The 25,105-nt window shown below is 37.8% G+C and overlaps 1 protein-coding gene across 3 annotated transcripts in view; it reads right to left on the reverse strand.

Annotated features, from left to right (window-relative positions):
* The window catches only part of ARIH1 (ariadne RBR E3 ubiquitin protein ligase 1), a 116,635-nt gene that overhangs the window by 59,290 nt on the left and 32,240 nt on the right, over positions 1 to 25,105 (reverse strand). For 2 of the 3 annotated variants that reach the window (XM_021099101.1, XM_021099103.1), the window contains one exon: positions 11,427 to 11,494. The exons of the other annotated variant lie outside the window; for it this stretch is intronic. In XM_021099101.1, the coding sequence (XP_020954760.1) occupies positions 11,427 to 11,494 (68 nt within the window). The remainder of the gene's footprint in view (positions 1 to 11,426; positions 11,495 to 25,105) is intronic. 3 annotated transcript variants of the gene reach the window in all.

Here is a 25,105-nt window from a genome sequence, read left to right on the forward strand (position 1 = left end):
AAGATTTACAATTGCCTCGTCATATGCCTGGGTACATTAACAGTCTGGGACCACCTTAATCCAATTTTCAAGCTTAAGCTTTTCTGAGCCACCCAGATGACATGAACACTAACTTCAGTCTTTAGAAAAACTGGTTTACCTAATCCTCACCCTCGGTGGGCAGAGGGCTCCAACTTTTTTTCTCAATAACAAAGGTCAATGACAACAACAAAATCACAGCTCAGTATCCCAGCTACCTTGTCTGGATTGGCATATACTTCCAGAGCAAAGCAGACTGGGGTGCTTGGTTCATTTGTCTAGATTTCCAAATTCTCTTAGGCTTAACCCTCTAATTCCTATTTTACTAATTCTTTGATGTTCTTGATTTTTTAAAAGATGTTTCAATATTCCATTCAGCTTGTGTTTTGTATTTGATGGATGGAATGGTCCAAATTTCCAAAGTTTCCCAGAGTCTCCTGTATTTTCTTGTTAAAACTCCTTCACGTCTTGTCCACACTCTGCCTTCAATTAATTGTCACCACCCTAAGTCAAGCCAACATTTTTCTTTTAATTAGATTACTGAAACAGTCTTCCAATTGGTCTTCTTGCCTCCAATTAGCTCATACTGTTACTACATTTTTTCCTACAATAATGCTTTTTTATCACATTTCTCCATAAAACAACCTTCGAGAGCTTTCCCTTCAGCAGGGAAAAAGTCCAAATTTATTTGCGCAGCATTCAAGGTTCTCCATTAATGTACTTCCTACTCAACACATCCAATCATCTCCCCTCTATTCTTCATGTACTCTAGCCACTCTAAATCTCATTACCACTCAACATATGTTCCTTAAATTCCCCCATGCCAACTTGTTTTCTGAACCTGAAGTGCCCAGGTTCCTAAAGCTTCTTGTCCTTCCAAGTCCAATCAAATGCCATTTCATCAATAAATTCTTTCCCACCGAAATCAGAAATACGGGGCCCAAAGGAAAAAGCTCCACGTGCCTCTGGTCTGCATGGGCCAAAAGAGTTATGTACACAGATTAGCAGGCTAAAGTCTGAGTCACAGCAGCATTTTACTTCAGATTACTTCAGTTTTTAGTTTTTATGTTTTGAAAACCAAAATGACATTTTTTTCAAAGCTTGTCCATTAAAAACACAGACTTCCTTTATAGTGAAAAACACACAGAAAAAATAATTTTTATGCAGAATTTGATAATGATAAAATATCTCACACTTCATTTTCTATAGTGCACAAAATGAATGAGTTCTGGCCTAAGCAGAAAAAAGCTCAATGCAGTTTTTGTTTTCTTTTAAAATCATTACCTGTTACCCTCTGATATCTATAGGAGAAACACTGTCATAGTTAACTAGTAAAGTTTGGCCTTTGTCTCATTTTAATAAAAAGATTTGTTTTTGTTTTTCTATAAACTCTCTCTCTCCTTCCTCACAAACCCACTGTTCAGGTGCTACTGTTGCTCTTATCAATATTTTCAGAAGTGTTATTTTCTTTTAAGTGATATTTCTAGTCTGCACTTCAACATCATGTGTTCCCTTTGTCTTTCAAACTCCAAGGTTCTCCTCGGGCCCTCTCTCTTACCCCAGGAAGCCTTGGAAGCCTCATCCTGACTCTCTGGACTTTGTACACTTTGAATAATTTAATGATTCTTAATTACTTAAAAAAGAAAACGTCATGGAGTTCCCATCGTGGTGCAGCAGAAACAAATCTGACTAGGAACCATGAGGTTTCGGGTTTGATCCCTAGCCTTGCCCAGTGGGTTAAGGATCCAGCGTTGCCGTGAGCTGTGGTATAGGCCGGCAGCTGTAGCTCCGATTAGATCCCTAGCCTGGGAACCACCGTATGCTGCTGATGCGGCCCTAAAAAAAGGAAAAAAAGAGAAAACGTCATGATTTTCATAAATTATTGCCGATTCTAATGGGTTGTTAATTTCAGTCCTATAGTTTTGTTTAGAGCTGGGCAAGGAAAAAAATAAAAGACAAAGACATTTTAGCAGTGGAAAAAAAAAAGAAAGTACCCTTTCTGTATTCCCATAACGCTTTATATCTAAGTACTCTGGGGGTAGAAACTGTATGATACACTGCTGTGCATACCTCTTTATCGTCAAACCTATGCCCAAGGTCTTACACACAACTGAGAGTCAAAAACATTCTCAAAATATATGAAGTAGTAAGAATACAAGAAGGTTAAGGACAAGAGAACAGACAAAAATAAATAAATTCACGGAGCAAAGACCCCATGTTCTTAATCACTATAGTATGTAATAGGATGGTACATTTCCAGCTTTCCATATACTGCTCCCCAGTAATACCTGAGTTGTTTAAAGAGGAAAAACCCCACTATACTGTAGAAGACTAGTGATGAATGCTATCACTAAAGTCAGGAGTCTGAAAAACCAAGTTTACTTTCACATTCCAGCAGTTAACTGTGAAACAATATATTACTAATGTGTTTAAGAAAAGCTCTATATTATCATAACATACAAAGGCTCACTCTAGTACCTAATCACTAAATGGGCATTAATACTTCAGAACAAAAAGGAGAAAGAAAGCTTTTTGTAACACAGTCTGGTAAAGACTACTATCAGCTTTTAAGGTTCTTTTATTACACCTGTCCATTTAAAAGTCGTTAGTCTATAGCACACAAAATTATATCTAAACTCCTGAGATAGACCATGATGGAAAAGAATATTTTAAAAGAACATAAATATATCAATGACTGAGTCACTTTACTGTACAGCAGAAATTGGTACAACATTGTAAGTCAAATATACTTTAACAATATTTTAATAAACAAATAAACAAAAATAGTGAGCCATCAGCCATCTCTATGTCCCCTTACCTCAGACACCAGTTACTCATTAACACCCACCTTATTATGCTATCAACTAAAATTAGTTTTAAAATTTATCAAAAGAGACCTATAAAAAAAGAAATCTGAGCCACAGGAAAGAAGATGTTGACTTTTTACTTGTTAACAACTCTGAAGGAGCTTAATTTGGCACAGGGTGGTGGTGGTGGGTGGGTTTTGTCTCCAACTCCTGCCAAATGAAATCTGATTTACATGCATGTCATAAGTTACATAATAGTTCTACTGTAGAAAAGAAAACCTAGAAATGGCTGAACTTAATTAAAATACTTACTGAACACTAACTATATATTAGGAGTTGTGTTAGGTGCTAGGAATTAAAGAGGTATTTTCTACACAATGACCTCTAACTAAATGACCTCTAACTAAAGTGGTGAAATATTATACCAAATACATATTAAAGAGCCAAGGAAGGAGTAATTACAAGTCTTGAGTAATAAGAAAAGTCATCTTACGGAGTTCCCGTCGTGGCACAGCGGTTAACGAATCCGACTAGGAACCATGAGGTTGCGGGTTCGGTCCCTGCCCTTGCTCAGTGGGTTAACGATCTGGCGTTGCCGTGAGCTGTGGTGTAGCTTGCAGACGCAGCTCGGATCCCACGTTGCTGTGGCTCTGGCGTAGGCTGGTGGCTACAGCTCCGATTCAACCCCTAGCCTGGGAACCTCCATATGCCGTGGGAGCAGCCCAAGAAATAGCAACAACAACAACAACAACAAAAAGACAAAAGACAAAAAAAAAAAAAAAAGAAAAGTCATCTTAGAGGCAAACCTTAAGTTGAGTTTTGAAAGACGATTAGGAAAAAGGACAATAAGGAAGGCATGCCAGGAGAAGGCCAAAGACACAATTCCAAAGGTATTCCCTAGAGCTATAGAACCAATAGCCTACAGTAATAACCACAGAAGCCCTGTGTCAGATAAAGGAAACATTTTCAAAGTTGAAACAACATAAAAAAGATTTGATGACTACTTTAAAAACTTTTGTACTACTAAAGTGGAATATAAGAAATGAAGAGAAGAGTTAGAAACGCAGGCAGAAACTGGATTTGTCATAAATAGAAAAGGAAGGACAACTCACTTTCTCAGGCTCTCCTGCTGGGAGGATAAATGGCTTAGCAGGAGCAGAGTGATCTACAGTTTATGTAAAGCATAGTACTGAAGAAGGGTCAATGAAGAATTCATTCTGTCAAAGAGGTAAGGATATAATCCATCTTTCAAAGGGTGTAACAGAAGAAGTAGGAGTCAAGGTGCCACATGCCCAACATTTGATGACATGAGCTGTGATGCCTGTGCCCAATGACAGCAGCAACACTTCCATTAAAACAGCTGACACAGTGATTTTTAGCATTTCCCAGGATTTACAGACTTCATGGCTAATTCTCATTATTTAATGTATTTTCTACTTAACCTCAAAGTTTATTTACGACTAAAAATCCTGATGATATACAGGAAAAGAAGATTCAAGATACGACAAATGAAATAAAGCAATATCCCACCAAAATTATGACAGAATCAAAGCCAACATGTAAATGTTGGCCTAAAAGAAGGGCAGATTTGTTACTGCTGCTCTTCTGATTCTGTGATTTGCTCTGTTTTGCCTTATCTGGAGGAGGATGGGAAGAAATCTAGTGAACAGAGAAAATTCTATTTAATTTGTAAAACAGAAGAGAAATTAATCTACAGAGTTAAAAAGCAGAAGGCTAAGTAAGAAGAAAAAAGGCAAAAGTCTGGAAAGCTGCTACTAGAGACAAAAAAAGACCAAAAAGTTAAAATGGTCCCCTTGTCAACCAGTCCCTCCACACCTTCACCAAAATGTATTTCTTTTTTTTTTTTTTTAAGGGCCACACCCACAGCATATCGAAGTTCCCAGCCTTGGGGTCAAATTGGAGCTGCAGCTGCCGGCCTAAACTGCCCCAAAACAAAAAGAATAAATCATTAGTATTTAGGGTCAGGACAGATTTGTTTAAGTCAAGGGGGCAAGTAAGAAGAATTACTGGCAAGAATCTATTTATACCTTTACTGCCCTCACTAGACTATGAGTTTCTCCTTCTAGGGCAGGAACTATAGCTCACTAATGAATAAAAGAAACATTTATATGCCTAACATAAGAAAATAATGGAGAGGACAAAATTTAAAATAATTCTCATCTTAGTATTTTGAAGTATCTTTAAATACATCAAAATGAATAAAGAATATCTGAATATAGTCTGTGTTACCAACTGGAAAGCAAGATTTTTAAATTTTTTATTTTCTTGCTTTTTTAGGGCTGCACCCAAGCCATATGAAATTCCCAGGCTAGGGGTCGAACTGGGGCTAGAGCTGCAGGCCTACACCACAGCAATAGCAATGAGGGATCAGAGCCGTGTCTGCGACCTATACCACAGCTCACAACAACACCGGATCCCCGACCCACTAAGTAAGACCAGGGATAGAACCTACATGCTCATGGGTACTGGCTGGATTCATTTCCGCTGCGCCACATGGGAAACTCCGCAAGATTTCTTTTTTAATGCTAGGTAAGAAATTTTATTGGCCATACTGTCTACCTTTTCTTGTGATTCTTGGGATCCTAAGTAGTTACAGGTATCATATGAGTAACCTTCATTGTTATACTTAAGAATTCGGAGGCACAGTTATCACTGAAGTTAAGATGCTTGATATTTCGTGTTTCTTTTCATTTTCCAAGGGAATTATGAGGGTGGAGGGAGAGGGAGGAATGGAAAGTGGCCTAGGCATTGGCACTGTTAAAAAATTCTCAGGTGATTCTAATTTACAACCACTTTAACACTTTATCAGTTGATTCTCTTAAGTTTTGTAGGTAAATGATTCTATTGTCCACTTAGAAATTCTCTTGCTTTAAAAAAAAAAAAAAAAAAAAAAAAGAAAGTATTTTCATTACAAACGAGTGCTTGTATTTTCTGAATTAAAAGTCATCTTGTTATTAAAAAGCCTTCCTGTGATTCTGAGGAAAATTCACAGAATATATAAAGAACCTTTAAAAAATCCATAATTCCCCCATTCCCCAAAACAATCTTTATGACCCTTATTTAATTTTTTATGTATTATTCTATTGATTAGAACTTCCAAATACAGTTTTAAAATTTTGGGAGGAGCCACGCCCATGGCATGCAGAAATTAGAAGTTCCCAGGCCAGGGATCAAACCTTCACCCTGTGACAATGTCAGCTCCTTAACCCAATGTGCCACAAGACAACACTAAAATATATTTAAATGGTGGTGACAGCCAGTAACTTTGACTTTAAGGGGCATATTCTAATGTTTCAAAATTAAATATAATTTGCCACAGATTATTAGTTAATGCCCTTTATTAACCTAAGAAATTAATAGTTTGGGAAAAATTGTTTTCTCTAACTCCTGGGTAAATGCACAATATTATCAAATACTCTGCTAGCATTTATTATAATTACCTTTTGGTTTTTCTTCATTAACCTGTTAATGGTAAATGCTATACTATGAGTTTTTCCCCAGTGGTGACCCATTCTTGCATTCCTAGAAGAAATCCTACTAGACCATTAATTCTTCCAATTCAATTATTATTTTATTCATGAATTCAACAGCTATGTTCATAATAAAGACGGTTTCTTTATGCTGCCTTTTGTCAGATTTCATAACCAGTTTTTGTTGTTGTTGTTGTTTTTGTCTTTTTAGGGCCACACCCACATATAGAGGTTTCCAGGCTAGTGGTCAAACCAGAACTGTAGCCGCTGGCCTGTCTCAATAGCCATAGCAACACCAGATCTGAGCCACGTCTGCGACCTACACCACAGCTCACATCAAAGCCGGATCCTTAACCTACTGAGCAAGGCCAGGGATCAAACCTGTGTCCTCATGGTTACTAAGTCATATTCATTTCTACTGAGCCACGAAGGGAACTCCAGTAACCAGGATTATTCTAATCTGGCTAACATGAATTAATGATGTCCTTTTTCTATGTTCTGAAATAATCTTCAATAGGAACTATCAGTTCCTTAAAGGTTTCTTAGAATTTGCCCATAAAAATCATCTAGTGCTTTTTGGAGAAGGAAAGGGATCTTTTAGCATAATATTTACTACATTTTTCCATGGCTGTTTTCCTACTTCTTTTCCTGGTGGGGTGGGAGAGACTGGGGGAGCATTAGGGCAGCTTATTTCCATTTCTTTTTTTTTTTTGTCTTTTTAGGGCTGCACCCACGGTATATGGAGGTTCTCAGGCTAGGGATCCAAAAAGCTACAGCTGCCAGCCTATACCACAAGCACAAATGCAGGATCCAAGCCTCGTCTGAGACCTACACCACACCTCACAGCAATTCTGGATCCTTAACCCACTGAGCACTGCCAGGGACTGAACCTGCATCCTAAGTGCTAGTCAGATTTGTTTCCTCTGAGCCACAACAAGAACTCCATAATTTCCATTTCTAAGTTTTCAAATGTAATGGTAAAAGTAGTATTATTTTTCCTATCCATAATTATGCATTATTTCCAGTGCTGTTTATTTGTGCCTTTTCCTCCTACCCCAATCACATTTGCCAACAGGTTATTTCCCTCCCATTTTTCAAAACAGACTACTTTTTTTTTTTTGGTTGCTTTTCTTTATTTTAGGGTTGCACTGGTGGCATATGGAAGTTTCCAGGCTACGGGTTGAATTGGAGCTACAGCTGCAGGCCTACACCACAGTCACAGCAATGTGGGCTCTCACTCACGTCTGTGACCTACACCACAGCTGACAGCAACACCGGATCCTTAACCCACTAAGCAAGGCCAGGGATCGAATCCGCATCCTCATGGTTACTAGTCTGGCTCATAACCCGCAGAGCCACAGGAACTGCAAAATAGACTTTACTTTTTAAAAATCAGTGTTAAGTTCACAGCAAAACCAGGCAGAAAGTATAGAGCATTCCCAGTATATTCCCTGCCATTACATACACACAACCTTCCCCGCTCTCAACATCTCAACCAGAGTGGTATATTTGATACAATCAATGAACCTACACTGACATCATTATCACCTAGCTTACATTAGGGATCACTTTTGGTATTGTGCATTCTATGGGTTTAGACATATGCATCATGACAGTTTCATACAGAACTTTCACTGCCCTAAAAATCCTTTTTGATCCGTATCTTCATCCTTCCTTCTCTCTAACCCCTGGCAACCACTGATTTTTTCATTATCTCCAAAGTTTTGCCTTTTCCAGAATGTCATATCCTTCGAACCACATGGTGTGTAACCTTTTCAGATTTGTTTCTGCCACTCAGTGGAATATGCTTTAGGATTCTTCCATGTCTTTGCAGGGTTTGATAGCTCATTTCTTTTTAGCAATGAATTATATTCTTCTGTCTAGTGTGCCAGAGTTCATTCATCCATTCACCTACTGAAGGACATTTTGATTGTTTCCAAGCTTTAGCAATTATGAATAAAGATGCTTTGAATATCATGGGCAGGTTTTGTGTGGGCCTAAGTTTCCAACTAATTAGGGTAAATACCAAGAACCAAGACTGCTAGATTATACAGTAAGAGTATGTTTCATTTTGTAAGAAACTGTCAAACCAGACCCAATGTGGCTGGACCGTTTTGTATTCCCACCAGCAATGAATGAAGAGCTCCTATTGCTTCAAATGCTCATCAGTATTTGGTTGTGTCAGTGTTTTGGATTTTGGCCATTCTAACAGGTCCGTTGCAGTGATTTTAACTGGCAATGTCATTTTTATTAGCAATGCCCTAATGATATGTAAGTATCTCTTCATATACTTATCTGACATCTGTATATCTTCTTTGATGAAGTGTCTATTAAGATTTGTGCTGATTTTAAATGTTTACTTACTGTTGAATTCCAAGAATTCTTTGTGTATTCTGGAAAACGGTATCTTTTGCAAACATTTCCTCCATCTATGGCTTGTATCCTCATTCTCTTGATATTCCCCCATTTAAAAATCCATTTCAAAGATTTATCTTTTGGCATTCCCGCTGTTGTGCAGTGGGTTAAGAATCCCACTGCAGCAGCTCAGTTCGCTCAGAACTGAGAAGCACAGGTTTGATCCCCAGTCCTGTGCACTGGGTCAAAGGATCTGATGTTTCCACAGCCACAGCTCAGATTCAATCCCTGGCCCAGTTATTTCCGTATGCCATGTGCAGCCATTTAAAAAAAAAAAAAAAAAAAATCTTTTGTTTTATTTATTTTTGTTCTCTAGTTCATTAATGTTGCTTTTTTAGGAATACCTATTCTATTCTCTTTGGGTTAACTTTTTATTTTTCTAACCTCCTGTTTCAAAGGCTTAATTTTCTACCTATTTATCTTTTTCTTATAGATACTAAAATTATAAATTTCCCTATACCTCTTCAGCAGAATCCCACATTTGTCATCTCATTATTTGGTTCTAATTATTTTAATAATTTTGTTTTTTGATTCTAAGAGTTATTTAGTAAAGTGAAACTAGAATACCAATTTTTCTTGGAATGTATTATAGCTCAGAATGTGACCAATTTGAAAATAATATACTCTGAAGAGTACACCAAATACCAATACATATTTTATATCCTCACTATGTTTACCTATTGGTAAATAGTCTAAAAGAAAACTAGTGTTAAGCATAGTTAATATGTCAAAAGAGACAGCACTCACAAAACAATAATTAAAATGAGTAAGCTGTATACTGTTGAAATAAATAATTCAAGATGGCTATACAGCAGAATGGATGCAGAAAGAAAAGCAAGTTAGTGAATTAAGTAAACGTGAGGAACTTTCACAGACCACGGTAGGAAGACAAATATAAAAGAAGCATTTTGAAAAAAAGTGAAAGAGAGATGCAGAAGTTTCAAAATGTAATCAAGAGGAATTGTAGAAAGCATTAAGAGAATGGAAAAAAAGTAATATTAACGAAGTAACAGCTAAGAATTTCCCAAAACTAATGTGAGTCCTCAGACTTAAAGTGCCCAACTGTCTATGTTTTCAAAACCTACCCCTGAATTTCAGAATACTATGGATTTCTTTTTCGAGCACTCAAAAACGAATCACATGTAATTAACTTAAATGACTGAAGGATGTATTATTCTAGAGGGAAAAAAAGTAAATCTAGATAAAACAGTGGGATGCAAGAAACAAACGAGCAGGGAAAAAAAGTTAAATATATTGATGATAAAAATGCTTAACATAAAATGGAAAATTCAAATATTACCAACTTATCCAACAGAGAGGGGGAGAGAGAAGGATAGAGAAGAAAAGTATGCTACAGGCTTTGTCTTGTGCAGGGCATGGATATAAATAGTATAATACTGCTGTATAAATTAAGGTAAGTCAGTAGTTAAATCTAAACATACTAGTTAGTGGGAGTTCCTGTTGTGGCTCAGCAGTAACGAACCTAATTAGCATCAATGAGGATGAGGGTTCAACCCCTGGCCTCACTCAATGGGTTAAGGATCCCACACTGCCATGAACTGTAGTGCAGGTTACAGATGTGGCTCAGATTCGGTGTGGCCGTGATGTAGGCCGACAGCGCTAGGTCTGTCTGATGTGACTCCTAGCCTGGGAACTTCAACATGCCACAGGTGGGGCCCTAAAAAGAAAAAGGAAAAAAAAAAAAGATGGTCAGATCCATGGGAAAAAGAAAAAGATCATACTAATCAAGGAGCATTTTATTCTTCAGTGAACCACAGGAAAGCTGTATAGTATGCGTTTAAGAACATAAGCTTTGGAGTCCAACAAACCTGAGTTTGAGTGCTAATTCCTTGTGACAAAAAACTGAGATAAATGCATCAAGCTCTAAGTCTTAGTTTCCTTATCAGTTAATGGGGATAGTAATTTGTAGCTCCATAAAGCTATCACTAGGATAAAATGAAATAATGCCTGGCACACAGGGCTCAATAATTAAGAATTACTAATTTTAGACTGACAGAACAAAGCTGACAGAATAAATAAAAGCTGTCATCCTACCACAAAGTACTCCACATTTCTTCTAAGGAAAAGAAAAAGATTAAGAATGGCACTATTATTGTATTCTCCAGTCCCCGTAACTTCTTCCCTTTTAGGACCAGAAACATTTCCAGAGAGAAAGTACCCAATGGACTTTAATCTTGCCCTGAAACCACAGAACCAGTTCAAACTGAGCTGTTCTGGTGGCCAGGATATCCTGAGCAACTTCTTTATTTTGTTCTTATTGAATAAATGACATTATTATGCCTAAGATAAATTTAAAGGTTTATGAGCAAGAAAGTTCTGAATAATTAAGGAGAGATTTTATTCATGTGTTCTAAGAATATATCAAGTGATTTTTTTAAATCTATTTTTAGTTCTGAGTATGCAAGAGGATACACTGTAGAATATAATGAAGGAGAGACCCCACACTTCACCTCTAAGATAAAATAAGAGACATTAAGTCTGAATTTCCTTAACACTAAGTTTATTGCAAAATTCAGAGACAGAGAATATGAGATATTAAAGCAAATACTAGTTGTATGATGGTTTGTCATATCTTGGTACATAAATCAATTCCTTACTATGTCTCATAAATTCAGTTCAAAGGCAAAAGTTTCGTGTCACCTCTAAGTGCAAAGCTCACAATATAATTCCTTACCTTTCCATTAGCTTCTCTTTATCCCAATTGAAGTGGCTAAGGAGTATTCTTGTGATAGTTGCTGGATTCTAAAGAAGGGGGAAAAAAAGTCATTTTAAGGTAATAGTACTTCAATGACATTTAGTGATTTAGGCTGAACTTAAATTTCTATAACACCCCACCCAAAATTCCTAAGATATTTCTTTATTCCATTAAGAAAACACAAACTTTGTTCTTTTGTCTTTTTAGGGCCGCACTCCGGCATATGGAGGTTCCCAGGTTAGGGGTAAAACAGAGCTGTAGCCACCGGCCTACTATTCCACAGCCGCAGCAACGCCAGATCTGAGCTGCATCTGCAACCTACACCACAGCTCATGGCAACGCCAGATCCTCAACCCACTGAGGAAGGCCAGGGATCAAACCCGCAACCTCATGGTTACTAGTCGGATTCATTTCCGTTGAGCCACTATGGGAATTCCCAAACTTTTAATTATATAATCAAGATTATTTAAAAATAGTTTGTCAAACTAATGTCAAGTTTCCATGGGAGTCTAAAGAAGAATTCAAAATAAGCAAAGAAGAAATTAAATGAAAAACTACTATATTAAATAAAGCATTAATTAAAGTGAACTGTTTGCAATAAAGATTTTAAAACCAACTGCCATATCAATACACTGTAAATCAATAAAACTTCTAACACCTTATGTACTGAATAGTTCAAATGGGTCCAAACCATTTTTGAGTGAGAAGGTCCTTCAGAGATATTTATGAAAAACGACAAAATATCTGTACTGATAAATAATTTATAATTTTAAACTGCTATCTCAGGAAAGGGTAGCACCATGAAATAAACCCAAAGTTTACTGCCCTATCATTCAACGATGTCACAAATATATCCATTTTCAATGAAATTAGCAGAATTTTAACTCGAAATACAACGGCACCTAAGAGAGGAGTCAAAACCTGATTCTTTCAAAGATAACTAGAGCTAGTGACAATATCAAAAGTGAAACTCAAACCTGAGTCTGCTTATTTGTATTACTTCATGTATAATTTCACTACATCAAGTAACATTTCAAAAAAGGTCTATTTCACCATAGTTAGATCATAGTATTAAAAAAGTAAGCCTGGAGTTCCTGTTGTGGTACAGCAGAAGTGAATCTGACTAGTATCCATGAGGATGCGGGTTCAATCCCTGGCCTTGATCAATGGGTCAGAGATCAGGTAGGTGTCACCATGAGCTATGGTGTAGGTCACAGACTCAGCTCAGACCCCTAGCCTGGGAACTTCCATATGCCAAGGAAGTGGCACTAAAAAAACAAACAAACAAACCAAAAAAAACGGTAATTCTGTATATTGTTATGAAAGAAATCTTCAATTATCCTCAATAATACTATTTGTCACAGAAAAATTCACATGCATTCACATACCTAAAAAAAGTCAAAAATGCAGACATGGTAACTCCCAACCCTCCACTCTAGGCACATTTTGCTAATCCATCTAGTTATTCCTTATTTCTTGGACCGAAACTCATAAGAATCCTCCTAAAGGATTCACAGCACTCCAAAAAAATACAACCCATCTACAAGAATTAATAATGAAAAGAAATGAATCTAGCTGATCCAAAGTCATAATATCTGTATAGAATATATAAACACTGTCATGTGTCCAGCTCTTTCTCAGAAATATGATACAATAGGTTTTCACAACAGGATCTGCCATGCAATTGAAATAGTTAATTCATTTAGTCATATGTACAATAAGGGAAATAATCCTATCAAGTGGGAAAATTAGGTCAACTAGTATCCACTGGGATTCCGCATCTATAGCTTTGCAGCACTCTATGCACTATATATTCTCTGCCACTAGACAGTGCACTTGGGGAAAAAATGTTTCAGGAATTGCTAAGAGTCTCAACTTGCAAAGAGATAAAGGGGACAGGAGGTGAAATGCCCTCTTTGACTTACTGTTGCTAAGTGCCTTTTCTGGGTCTTGAGTTCCCAGATCAAAAACTGGTCTCTTATCCAGAGGTTCCCAAACCTGTTACTGCTTCTTCAAAAATTATTACGAAGAAAAAGAAAAAAAAAAAAAGAAAGAAAGAAAAAAAAGGAGTTCCCGTCATGGCGCAGTGGTTAATGAATCCAACTAGGAACCATGAGGTTGCGGGTTCGGTCCCTGCCCTTGCTCAGTGGGTTAATGATCCGGCGTTGCCGTGAGCTGTGGTGTAGGTTGCAGACGCGGCTCGGATCCCGCGTTGCTGTGGCTCTGGCATAGGCCGGTGGCTATAGCTCCGATCAGACCCCTAGCCTGGGAACCTCCATATGCCGCGGGAGTGGCCCAAGAAATGGCAAAGACAAAAAAAAAAAAAAAAAAAAAAAAAAATATATATATATATATATATATATATTATGGAGGTGTTTCCGTCGTGGCGCAGCAGAAACGAATCCGAACCATCAGGAACCATCAGGTTGGCTGATTCAATCCCTGGCCTCATTCAGGGGGTTAAGGATCCAGCATTGCCATGAGCTATGGTCTAGGTCACAGACAAGGCTCAGATCTGGCGTGGCTGTGGCTGTGGTGTAGGCTGGCAGCTGTAGCTCGAATTAGACCCCTAGCCTGGGAATCTCCATATGCCTCAGGTGCTGCCCTAAAAAAAAAATTACTATGGAATGTTCTGTTTAAAAAAAAAAAAAAAAAAAAAAAAAAGTTCTAGGTTCCGCCCTCACATGTGCTCATCACCAAAGGAATTCAGAACATTAGATTAGTGGTCCCCCAAGAAAAAGAAAACATTACAACTTCCTTTCTGATTTTTAGCTATCTGTTGAAAATTTTCTGCATAGATGTAATATGTTTGTTTAAAATATACCTACTGGGCGTTCCCGTTGTGGCTCAGTGGTTAACAAATCTGACTAGGAACCATGAGGTTGTGGGTTCGATCCCTGGCCTTGCTCAGTGGGTTAAGGATCTGGCATTGCCGTGAGCTGTGGTGTAGGTTGCAGACACGGCTCGGATCCCAAGTTGCTGTGGCTCTGGCGTAGGCCGGCGGCTACAGCTCCGATTCGACCCCTAGCCTGGGAACCCCATGTGCCTTGGGAGTGGCCTTAGAAATGACAATAAATAAATAAATAAATAAATAAATAATAAATAAAATATACATACTGTATTGGAGGCCCATGCTCAAAAATGTTTCCCAAGAGAGTATTACAGAAAAAAAATTGTCTAAACCACATGATAATGTCAAAATACCTATATTCTGCCAGGGTTCTATGCTATAGGGCAGAAGACATTTCACAACAGTAACTAAATAAACATATTTAGGTCACTATCTCAGTGCAGCTGGCTCAAGTCGTTTATGTGCATTGCATATAAGGAAAGGTGATGGGGCAATAAAATTTACTGTGTATCTACTGTATTCCAGGCCCTGTAGAAGGTATTTTACACAACTCATTAAATCTTCAAAGTACTCTGTAAACACAGTCATCTTTGATTTTAAATACGAGAAAACTATGACTAGGTTCCAGAAGCTTACAAAAACTACCTAATATCCTGCTCCTTATTAAGTAGAATAGTTGTGAATTCTAGTTTAGGACAACCTGGATCTAATATTCCTTCGATTATTCCATGTAGGAGAATCTAAAAGAATATTAAAGATCTCATTTAACTATTAATCATATGTCTAAATATCCTCTATATTCTCCACCAAAAAGTAATTCAGAGCAGGATGAGGAGGGAATGGTAGAAAGAAAGAGGCACAAGGGAGCTTTTTCTAAGTGACTGAAAATGTTCTACTTCTTGAATGTGATGGTTGGTTATATGAGAGAAAACATTTATCAAAACTCACACTAAACACGTATAAATGAGTACCCTTTAGTCATACAAAGGTTATACATCAATAGTATTTATTTATTTAAAAACAGAACAATCTGAATTCTCATCCTGTCCAAAACGGAGTAATAAGCTCATTATAGCATCTCTCTCTGACTTTACAACTAAATAAAAACTTTCGACAAAACACAATATACAACTATCAGAGTACTGAAAATTAAATAACAGCAGGTAGACTGATGAGGGAAGTGAAGAACAAATAAGATGATGGTATGTATCCCGATTTTTTTTTCCCCTTTATTTCTTGGATTTGGTGCAAGAGTGGGCCAAACAGGCATACTGTATAGCAGGCATGATTACCAAAAACTGAGACAAGTGCATCTTTTTGGCCAGAGGACTAAGGCAAAAGGCTGCTGGAAAAAGTAGGGAGAATATTTTCTTCTCTGTCCCTTATTCCTCCCAGCCCTGCCCTGAGGCCAGCTCCAGCCATGAAACTACACTCCTGCAGACCACAAGCATAAACCCACTGCTCTGAGTAGAAGAAATGGAAGGAGAGACCCTGTGGTCAAAAGAAGAGTGCGGGAGAACGCCTATTACTTTCTTTTCTTTTTTTCTCTTGACACTTCACCTCAAGGTGAAGGAAACTAAAACTGAAAGAACTCTATACTTCTGCCTAGGGGAATGCAGGGCCCCTGAGAGATAAGAGAGTGGAGCCAGAAACACTGAAAGGAGAGAGATGAAGAAGTAGATTTCCTAATTTTATATGTGAACCAAGTCATGGACTCACATGCAACCCATGCATGTGTGGAACACAGCCAAAGAATAGGAAGAGAGGCCTCCAGAACAGAACTACGATATAAACAATTACACAAATTCTACATCAACCTAAGTGGGAATGGGAAGGGCAAACTCAACATAGCAAAAACTTTGAAAACTGAATAGATAATGGAACCAATTCATACATAAAATAAGGAAAAAAAACCTAACTGGGTTGACTTGTTTACTAAAACAAGTAAAATATTCTCACCATTCTCTAAAGGATTTTAAAAAGATGTAGAATCTCATATAACATTCCAAACATCTAGGACAGAATCCAAACTTACCAAAGAACAACAACAAAAATCTGATAATTGTTTTCTTCTGACACCAAGATGACCTAAATATCAGAATTACCAAAGACTTTTAAGGCAGCTTTTAAAAACATGACACATTTAAGGGTGAACACCTTAAAAATGAATGAAAGAAATCCTTAGGAAAGAGTCTCAAATTATAAAAAAAAAGAACCAGGAAAATTTTAGAACAAAAAACCTGAAGATCACTGGATGGGCAGAAAGGAGGTAACAGAAGAGTCAGTAACTTAAAGAAATGTCAACAGGAGTTCCCGTCGTGGCGCAGCGGTTAATGAATACGACTAGGAACCATGAGGTTGCGGGTTCAGTCCCTGCCCTTGCTCAGTGGGTTAACGATCCAGCGTTGCCGTGAGCTGTGGTGCAGGTTGCAGACGCGGCTCGGATCCTGAGTTGCTGTGGTTCTGGTGTAGGCTGGTGGCTACAGCTCCGATTAGACCCCTAGCCTGGGAATCTCCATATGCCGCAGGAGTGGCCCAAGAAATAGCAAAAACACACACACACACACACACAAAAAGAAATGTCAATAAATTCTCCAATCTTAACAACTATATCTACATATATTAAAGAAGTCTCTCACGACCCTGTGGGATAATATCAAAAACCATCACCCTAGAATTCTAAATTCAGTGAAAGCATAGCTAAGGAATGAAGATATGGATATTCTCAAACAAAAGAAACCAAGAAAATGCATCGGCAGCAGACCTGCTCTAAAGGAAATACTAAAAGATGTTCTTTGGGTAGAAAGGAAATGGTACCACAGGGAAACCTGGAACTTCAGGAAAGAAGTAGGAGTAACAGAAATGGTAAATAAGTATCAGTCTATTTTTCTCCTCTTTAGTTCCTGAAAATATTTAAAACTGTTGAAACCAAAAATGTTAACACATCATGGTGAGAGGAAGACTTACATGTATATAGATGTACTACACACGATGACTACAATATAAAGGGACTGAGAGAAAGGTCATCTACATAGATATAAGGCTTCTACGCTTTACTTGGAGTGGCAAAATATTAACTCCAGGAGTTCCTATTATGGCTCAGCAGGTTAAGAACCTAATATCCATGAGGATGAGGTTCGATCCCTGGCCTTGCTCAGTGGGTTCAAGGATCTGGCATTGACATGAGCAGCAGTGTAGGTTAGGCTGCAGATGCAGCTTGGATCTGGTGTTGCTGTGGCTGTCAGGTAGGCGAGCTGCTGCAGCTCAGATTTGACCTCTGACCTGGGAATTTCCATATGCTGCAAGTGTGGCCCTAAAATGACAATAACAGTAACAACAAAAATAACTCCAAGTACAATGTGAAGAGTTAAAATATTTATATTTTAGTCCCTAAAACACCAATAGATACATGAATAGATGAAGTGGAATTTTCCCTTTTCCCTTTTTGGGGGGGGGGGGGTATGGACCTGTGGCATGTGGAAGTTCCCAGGTCAGGGATCAAACCCACATCATAGGACAACAGTGACAATGCCTGATCCTTAACCCATTGAGCCACCAGCGAACTCCAAAGTGGAATATTTTAAAAATTTCAATTCAAAAAAGAGGCAGAAAAGGAGGATTAAAGAAAAAAATTATTTAAAAGACCTACTAAATTCAACCACATCAGTAATCACATTAGATGTAAAAAGTGAAAAACTCATTTAAAAGACATAGATATACAATACCAAGTTATCATGTTTACACCTGAAACTGATGTTGTCAATTATACCTTAACTTAAAAAAAATAAATCTTGGAGTTCCCATCATGGCTCAGTGGTTAATGAATCCAACTAGGAACCATGAGGTTGTGGGTTCGCTCCCTGCCCTTGCTCAGTGGGTTAAGGATCCGGCGTTGCCGTGAACTGTGGTGTAGGTTGCAGACGCTGCTCAGATCCCGCGTTGCTGTGGCTCTGGCGTAGGCCGGTGGCTACAGCTCTGATTCGACCCCTAGCCTGGGAACCTCCATATGCCATGGGAGCGGCCCAAGAAATGGCAAAAAGACAAAAAAAATTTTTTTTAATAAATAAATAAATAAATAAATCTTTATGCTACTAAATGAAAAGACAGTTTAGTTTCTATAAAAGGCAAAACTATATATTGTTTATAAGAATACATTTTCCAATTAATGATATATAGAGACTAAAAGGATGAAAAAAGATGTGGTCATGCAAAACACTAATCAAATGAAAGCAACAGCAGCTATATTTGTATCAAAGTAAACTTCAAAAGAAAATTTACCAGTGCTAAAGAAAAACATCACAGTGGAAAGGTCAAGTTACCAAGAAAATATGCACCCAACGAAACCTCATAATACAAAAAGGAAAAACTGACAGAAGTAAAAGAAAATCCACAATTACACTTGGAAATTTCAAGACACCTCTCTCACTAATGCACTGAACAAGTTGACAGACTACTTGGAAAATAAGCCATCTTGTATTAAATAACCCAAGTCAAAGAGGCAGTTTTGAAGAAACTGAAGAAAATGAAAATATAACACACAAAAATTTGTGAAATGTAGCTAACATCATTTGGGGGAAATTTATTGTATTTAATGTTTATATAAGTAGTGAAGATTAAAAATGCTTTTTTTTTTTGGAAAAAGCAAACTGCATCAAAAGCAGGCAGAAAAAGTAATAAAGAGAAGTCAACAAAATAAGAGAAAAACAAAAGAAAAACCAAAAACTAGTACTAAAGATCAACAAAACGCTAGAAAGACTACCCAAGATAAAAGGCCCAAATCACAACATAAATGAAACAGACCAATTTCCTTAAAAGCCACTAACTACTAAAACTCACTGAAGAAATACCTAACACAAACATTTCTACATCTATAAAACAAACCAAACGAGCAATGAAAATCTTTGCACAGGGCACTCCCATGGTGGGCTCAGCAGTAACAAACCCCACTAGTATCCATGCGGATGCGGGTTCAATCCCTGGCCTTGACCAGTGGGTTAAGGATCCAGCACTGCCATTAGCTGTGGTGTAGGTTGCAGATGTGGCTCAGATCTAGTGTTGCTGTGGCTGTGGTGTAGGCCAGCTCAGATCTGGTGTTGCCATGGCCGTGGCGTAGGCCAGCAGCTACAGCTCCAATTCAACCCCTAGCCTGGAACTTCCATATGCCATGAGTGCGGCCCTATAAAGAAGGAAGGAAGGAATAAAGAAAAGAGAAGAGAAGGAAGGAGAGAGAGAGAGAGAGAGAGAGAAACAAAGAAAGAAACAAAGAAAAAGAAAGAAAAAAGGAAAGCAAGGAAAATCTTTGTACAAAGAAAACATAAGACTCAAATGGTTTCACTGGTAAATTTTATCAATCATCAAAGAACCCAAAAATACCAATTCTACATAATCTCTTACAGAAAACAGAAGAGGGAACACTTCCCAATTCCTCCAATTCCTATTATAAGACCAGCATCACCCTGCTATCAATATCAGACAAAAACTTTTTAAGAAACCACTACATAATCAAAGATGTGAAAATCCCCAAGAGGAGTTCCCTAGTGGCCTAGAAATTAAGGACTTGGCATTGTCACTGCTGTGGCTCAGGTTTGATCCTTGGCCTGGGAACTTCTGAATGCTGTGGTCACAGCCAAAACAAACAAAACACATGCGCAAAAACTAACAAAATATTAGGAAACCAAATCTAGCTATATATAAAAAAAGATAGAAGATTGTACATCAACTATAATAAAACAAATTTTAAAGGATAATTACACTACAACAAAGTGAAGTTTATCCCAGTATTTCAGGGCTATTGAAATATTTAAAAATCAGGATTATTAATTAACCATATTAACAGCCTAAAAGAAAAACCACAGGAATGTAGTAACAGTAGGATATAGAAAAAGCAATTGACAAAATCCAATATGCAGTACTCATGAAAACTCTTACCAATTTAGGAATATAAAAGAATTTCCTCAAATTGGCAACCTATTAGAAAAATTACAGCTAACACCATACTTAATGACTAAAGACTGTATGCTTTCCTCCAAGATATGAAACAAGGCAAGGATGTCCATTTTTTACCACTCCTATTCAACACTGTATTGGAAGAAGCCTTACAAATCCATTAAGGTAAGAAAAAGAAACAAGGCATAGAGATTAGAAAGAAAAAAATAAAAATATCTCTTGTAGAAAGTGATATGATCAGAGTTCTTTTATGGTGTGGTGGGTTACACATTCACTGAAGCAACTCAGGTCACTGCTGTGGCACTGGCTGGATTCCTGGCCTGTGAACTTCCAAATGCCACAGGGGCAGCAGATAGACAGATAGACAGACAGACAGACAGATAGATAGGTAGATAGATAGGTAATGACATGATCTATGTAGAAAATTCCATGGATCTACAAACAAGTTTCTAAAATAAATGGTTTAGCAAGGTTTTAGAAGACAGGACCAATTTTTTTTTAATACACGTTTTTATATAGTGGCAATGAGTAACTGGAAATCAAAAAAATTTTAAGTGCCATTTATAGTAGCACCAAAGTATTACATTCAGGTATAAATTTAACAGAATATGTGAAGTACATATATGATGTAAACTGCAAAATACTAATGAAGGAAATTTTTAAAAACCTAAATAACTGGAAATATATATATCTTCATGAGAAACTCAATATAGTTAAAATATTAATTCTTGCCAAATTGATCTGCAAATTCAACTTAAGATCAATCAAAATCCTAATAGGATTTTGGGATCAGCAAGATGACTGTAAAACCTATATGGATTTAGCAAGAAAACCAGAATAGCCAAAGTAATTTTGAAAAGACCACCATGTGACTTCAAAATATACTACAAAGCTACAGTACTAGCAAAAGAATAGATCTGTGTAGATCAAAAGATCAATAGATCTGTGTAGATCAAAGGAATAGAAGCCAGAAGTAGATCCATAAATACGGCAGTGATTTTTTACAACAGTGCTATAAGAATTAAATGAAGAATCTTTTCAACAAACAGTGCTAGATTAAGACATCCATCCATCTATCTACCTACCTACCTACCTACCACCTATCTCCATCCATCTACATATCTACCTACCTACTACCAATCGCCATATATGTGCAGATATATTTTTGGCCACACCTTTGGCCAAAGATCCAGGACCAGTGACCAAATCTGTACCACAGCAGTGACCCAAGCCAATGCAGTGACAATGCCAGATCCTTAACCCACTGTGTCACAAGAGAATGCCAATAATTTATATTTTAAATCAACTTTGACCTATATCTCAGACTTCATACAAAATTCATAATTGATCAGACCTAAATGTAAAACATATTAAGTATAACACTTCTAGGAGAAAACTCTTTATGATACTAAATTGGGTTACGAACCCAACTAGTATCCATGAGGATGTGGGTTCAATCCCTGGCCTCATTCAGGGGATTGATGATCTGGCACTGCCATGAACTGTGGTATGTATAGGTTACAGACACAGCTTGGATCCGTTTAGCTCTAGCTGTGGCGAAGGCCAGCAGCTGCAGCTCTGATTTAATCCCTAGCCTGGAAACTTCAACAAATGGCAGGTGAGACCGTAAAAAGGAATAAAAGGAAAAAAGGAATGCAGAATCCTCAGTCTCAATCCACATCTACTCAATGTTCATTTCAACCAAACCCTTAAGTTCCTTAGGTGATGTGTACATGCTAATAAGTACAAGAAGCAGTGATACATACAAGCTATAGGAAACAATGTTCTTGGCTCATCACACTAACTGTAAAAAGTTTCATCACTAAACTCTCAGATTTAATTAAATACTTGGAATGAAATTATCATGTATAATTCAGGTGTGATTTGCCTTCCATTTAAAGGTATATAAGAATGCTGAGAGCTTTGAATACTAAGAGTCACTAAAAGGCTACAATATAACTTAGTGACATACAATAAATTCTTCAGGTATCCAAAGTTTGCACAGTACTGTATACAAAATGGAAGAGTTCTCTGGTGGCCTAGCTGTTAAGGAATCCACATTGTCACTGCTGTGGCTCAGGCTCAACCCATGGCCACCTGGGAACTTGTATATGCAGCCAGCATGGCCCCCCCCTCCAAAAAAAAGAGGAGTACCTTGTCACCAAAAGATGCTCTTGATTTTGATCAATCAGGATTAAGTGCCAGGAACAGAAACCACTAGATATTTTGAGCAAAGAATAGGTTAATAAAAGCAACTAGGTGCTTAACAGTTGGAAGGATTGGAGGAATAGGATTGTAAGGCTTTATGTGTCTACAAGAATGACACCAGAACTTGGAGAAGAGACTTGTGGTTGCCAAGGGGGAGGGGGACAGAATGGGATGGACGCGGGGTTTGGGGTTAAGTAGATGAGAACTACTGCGTTTGGAGTGGATAAGCAGTGAGATCCTGCTGTGTAACACAGGGAGCTATATCTAGTCACTTGTGATGGAACACGATGGAGGATAATGTGAGAAAAACAATGTATACATCCATGTACAACTGGGTCACTCTGCTGTATGGCAGGAACTGACAGAACACTGTAAATCAACTATAATAGAAAAAACAAAAATATTAAAAAAAAAAAAGAATGACACCAGAACACCACACAACTGAATCACAAGGAACTCCCATCTCCCCCCCTTGAGCCACCAATGAAACCACTAAATTCAAGAACAACAGATAACTGTAATCCAAAGTGTCACAAAGTGATCCAAGCAATGAGAAAAGTCATCACTGCCACTGCCACGACTGTCCCTACACAACCATGAAGAAAGGTGGTGTACACAACAAAACAGTCCAGGTGCTGCCTTTGCCACAAATGAGTCTTTGATAACACAGCAAGGCAATGGATAACTGCAGAAAAATCTTCAAGATATAGAAAAAAAGGAGGTGGGGGCAGAAGAGGAAAGAAAAATGAATTCCTTTCAAACCTTCACACACACATATGTATCTAATTGCTAGCAACTATTTCACATCTAAAAGCTTAAATACAAATTAATCTGAGAAAGTTTTTGGCTTTTCTAGTCCAGTAATACAGAGAAGTAATTAGGAGGGTAGAGGAAGACAATAATAGAATTCCCAGATGGCTTAAAAGCTATAGGCATTAAAATAATTTGTTTGTTTTTTTCTCTTTTCTAGGACTGCTCCTGCAGCATATGGAGGTTCCCAGGCTAGGGGTTCAATCGGAGCTGAAGCTGCTGGCCTACGCCAGAGCCACAGCAACACGGGATCTGAGCTGCATCTGTGACCTACACCACAGCTCACGGCAACACCAGATCCTTAACCCACTGAGTGAGGCTAGGCATCCAACCCGCAACCTCATGGTTCCTAGTTGGATTCGTTAACCACTGAGCCACAACGGGAACTCCAAGAATTTATAACTAAACAACACTAATTCTCAAAGTTTCCAGTTCTGAATATTTACTTCTAAGCTACCATCAGAAAGAAGGTGTGAAAGAAGGGGGAAATGTTCACAGTAATGTTTTTGAGATACCTTCCCACTGAAGATGCTTCCTGGAAGATTATTTCAGCGAGAAGTTTACACTTTACTCACTACCCTTGCAAATTACTTTTTATAAATTTAACACTGACGAGCTTTGACCAACTACCTGTAATTCTGTACATACATGATACTTAACTGGAATTTCTGCTGAGGTATGCATTTGAACTACAAATTTAATCCTAATGTACCAAAGCTTGTTAATGAATGCACCTAGCCAGCTACCCATCAATAGCATTTCAAGTTTGACTTTGCTCTTCTTCACTTGCCCTTGTACAGGAATTTTAAGAAGGAAATTATTTCCGTCTACGTCATCTCAAATTTGAAGAGTCAAAGGTTTCACCTCTAGAAAATGTCAAGAGTTTAATCAGAGTAAGATAAGAAAATGTTTCTGTAAATGAAAGGAAGAATACTAAACTGTGTAGACATTTAATTTATTCTGTAAAGATTCAACTGCAAACCAAAGGGGGAAAGTGAAGGAAAGGATCTATTTACCTAAACTTATAAACAACTATTTTACATCAGAAAAAGAAACTCATGACTTTAAATACACTATACTCTTCAGCAGCTAGCTGAATAATAGCCAAGTCACCTTGAACAATCTTAACTCTAGTTTTACACTTTTACCATTACACGAGGCTCCATTCAGCAAGATTATTTTTTAGTCTTAGTCTTCTAACTGGCTATTCCTGAGTGGGGGAAAAAACCCTATAGATAAAAAAATTCAGAACAAAAACGTAAGGTCAAGAACCAGGAAACTCCAATCAAAACTACTCTGGCACAGGGAGTTCCCGTTGTGGCTCAGTGGTTAACGAATCCGACCAGGAACCATGAGGTTGTGGGTTTAATCCCTGGCCTCGCTCAGTGGGTTAAGGATCCGGCATTGCCGTGAGCTGTGGTGTAGATCGCAGACTCGGCTCGGATCCCAAGTTGCTGTAGCTGTGGCGTAGGCCGGTGGCTACAGCCCTAGAAAAAGACAAAAAAAAAACTGTCCTGGCATAATGGAGCTACTCTAAACCACAAATGAAGATTTCTACATAGACTACCTTATGCTACTCTTCTAAATTTGTGGTAATTCAGAATTCTGAGAGGTAATTAAGGTTATTTAACAATCTTTACTTATCTATTCATAGTCTCACCTCTGAATTCCTAGGTTAAGCTCAAAGTATTAGCATTCTACATAGCTACTGTACTTTCACTTAACACTACCCCCAGCCATCTCCAAACAACCTACATACAAAAATTAGTTCTGTAAAGTGAACTGAATATTACTAGGAAGTCTCGTATATAGTTACTTCTTCCTCTGGACGCACTTAGAAAAA

This window comes from Sus scrofa, chromosome 7, assembly GCF_000003025.6.
Source record: "Sus scrofa isolate TJ Tabasco breed Duroc chromosome 7, Sscrofa11.1, whole genome shotgun sequence".
Classification (NCBI taxonomy): domain Eukaryota; kingdom Metazoa; phylum Chordata; class Mammalia; order Artiodactyla; family Suidae; genus Sus; species Sus scrofa.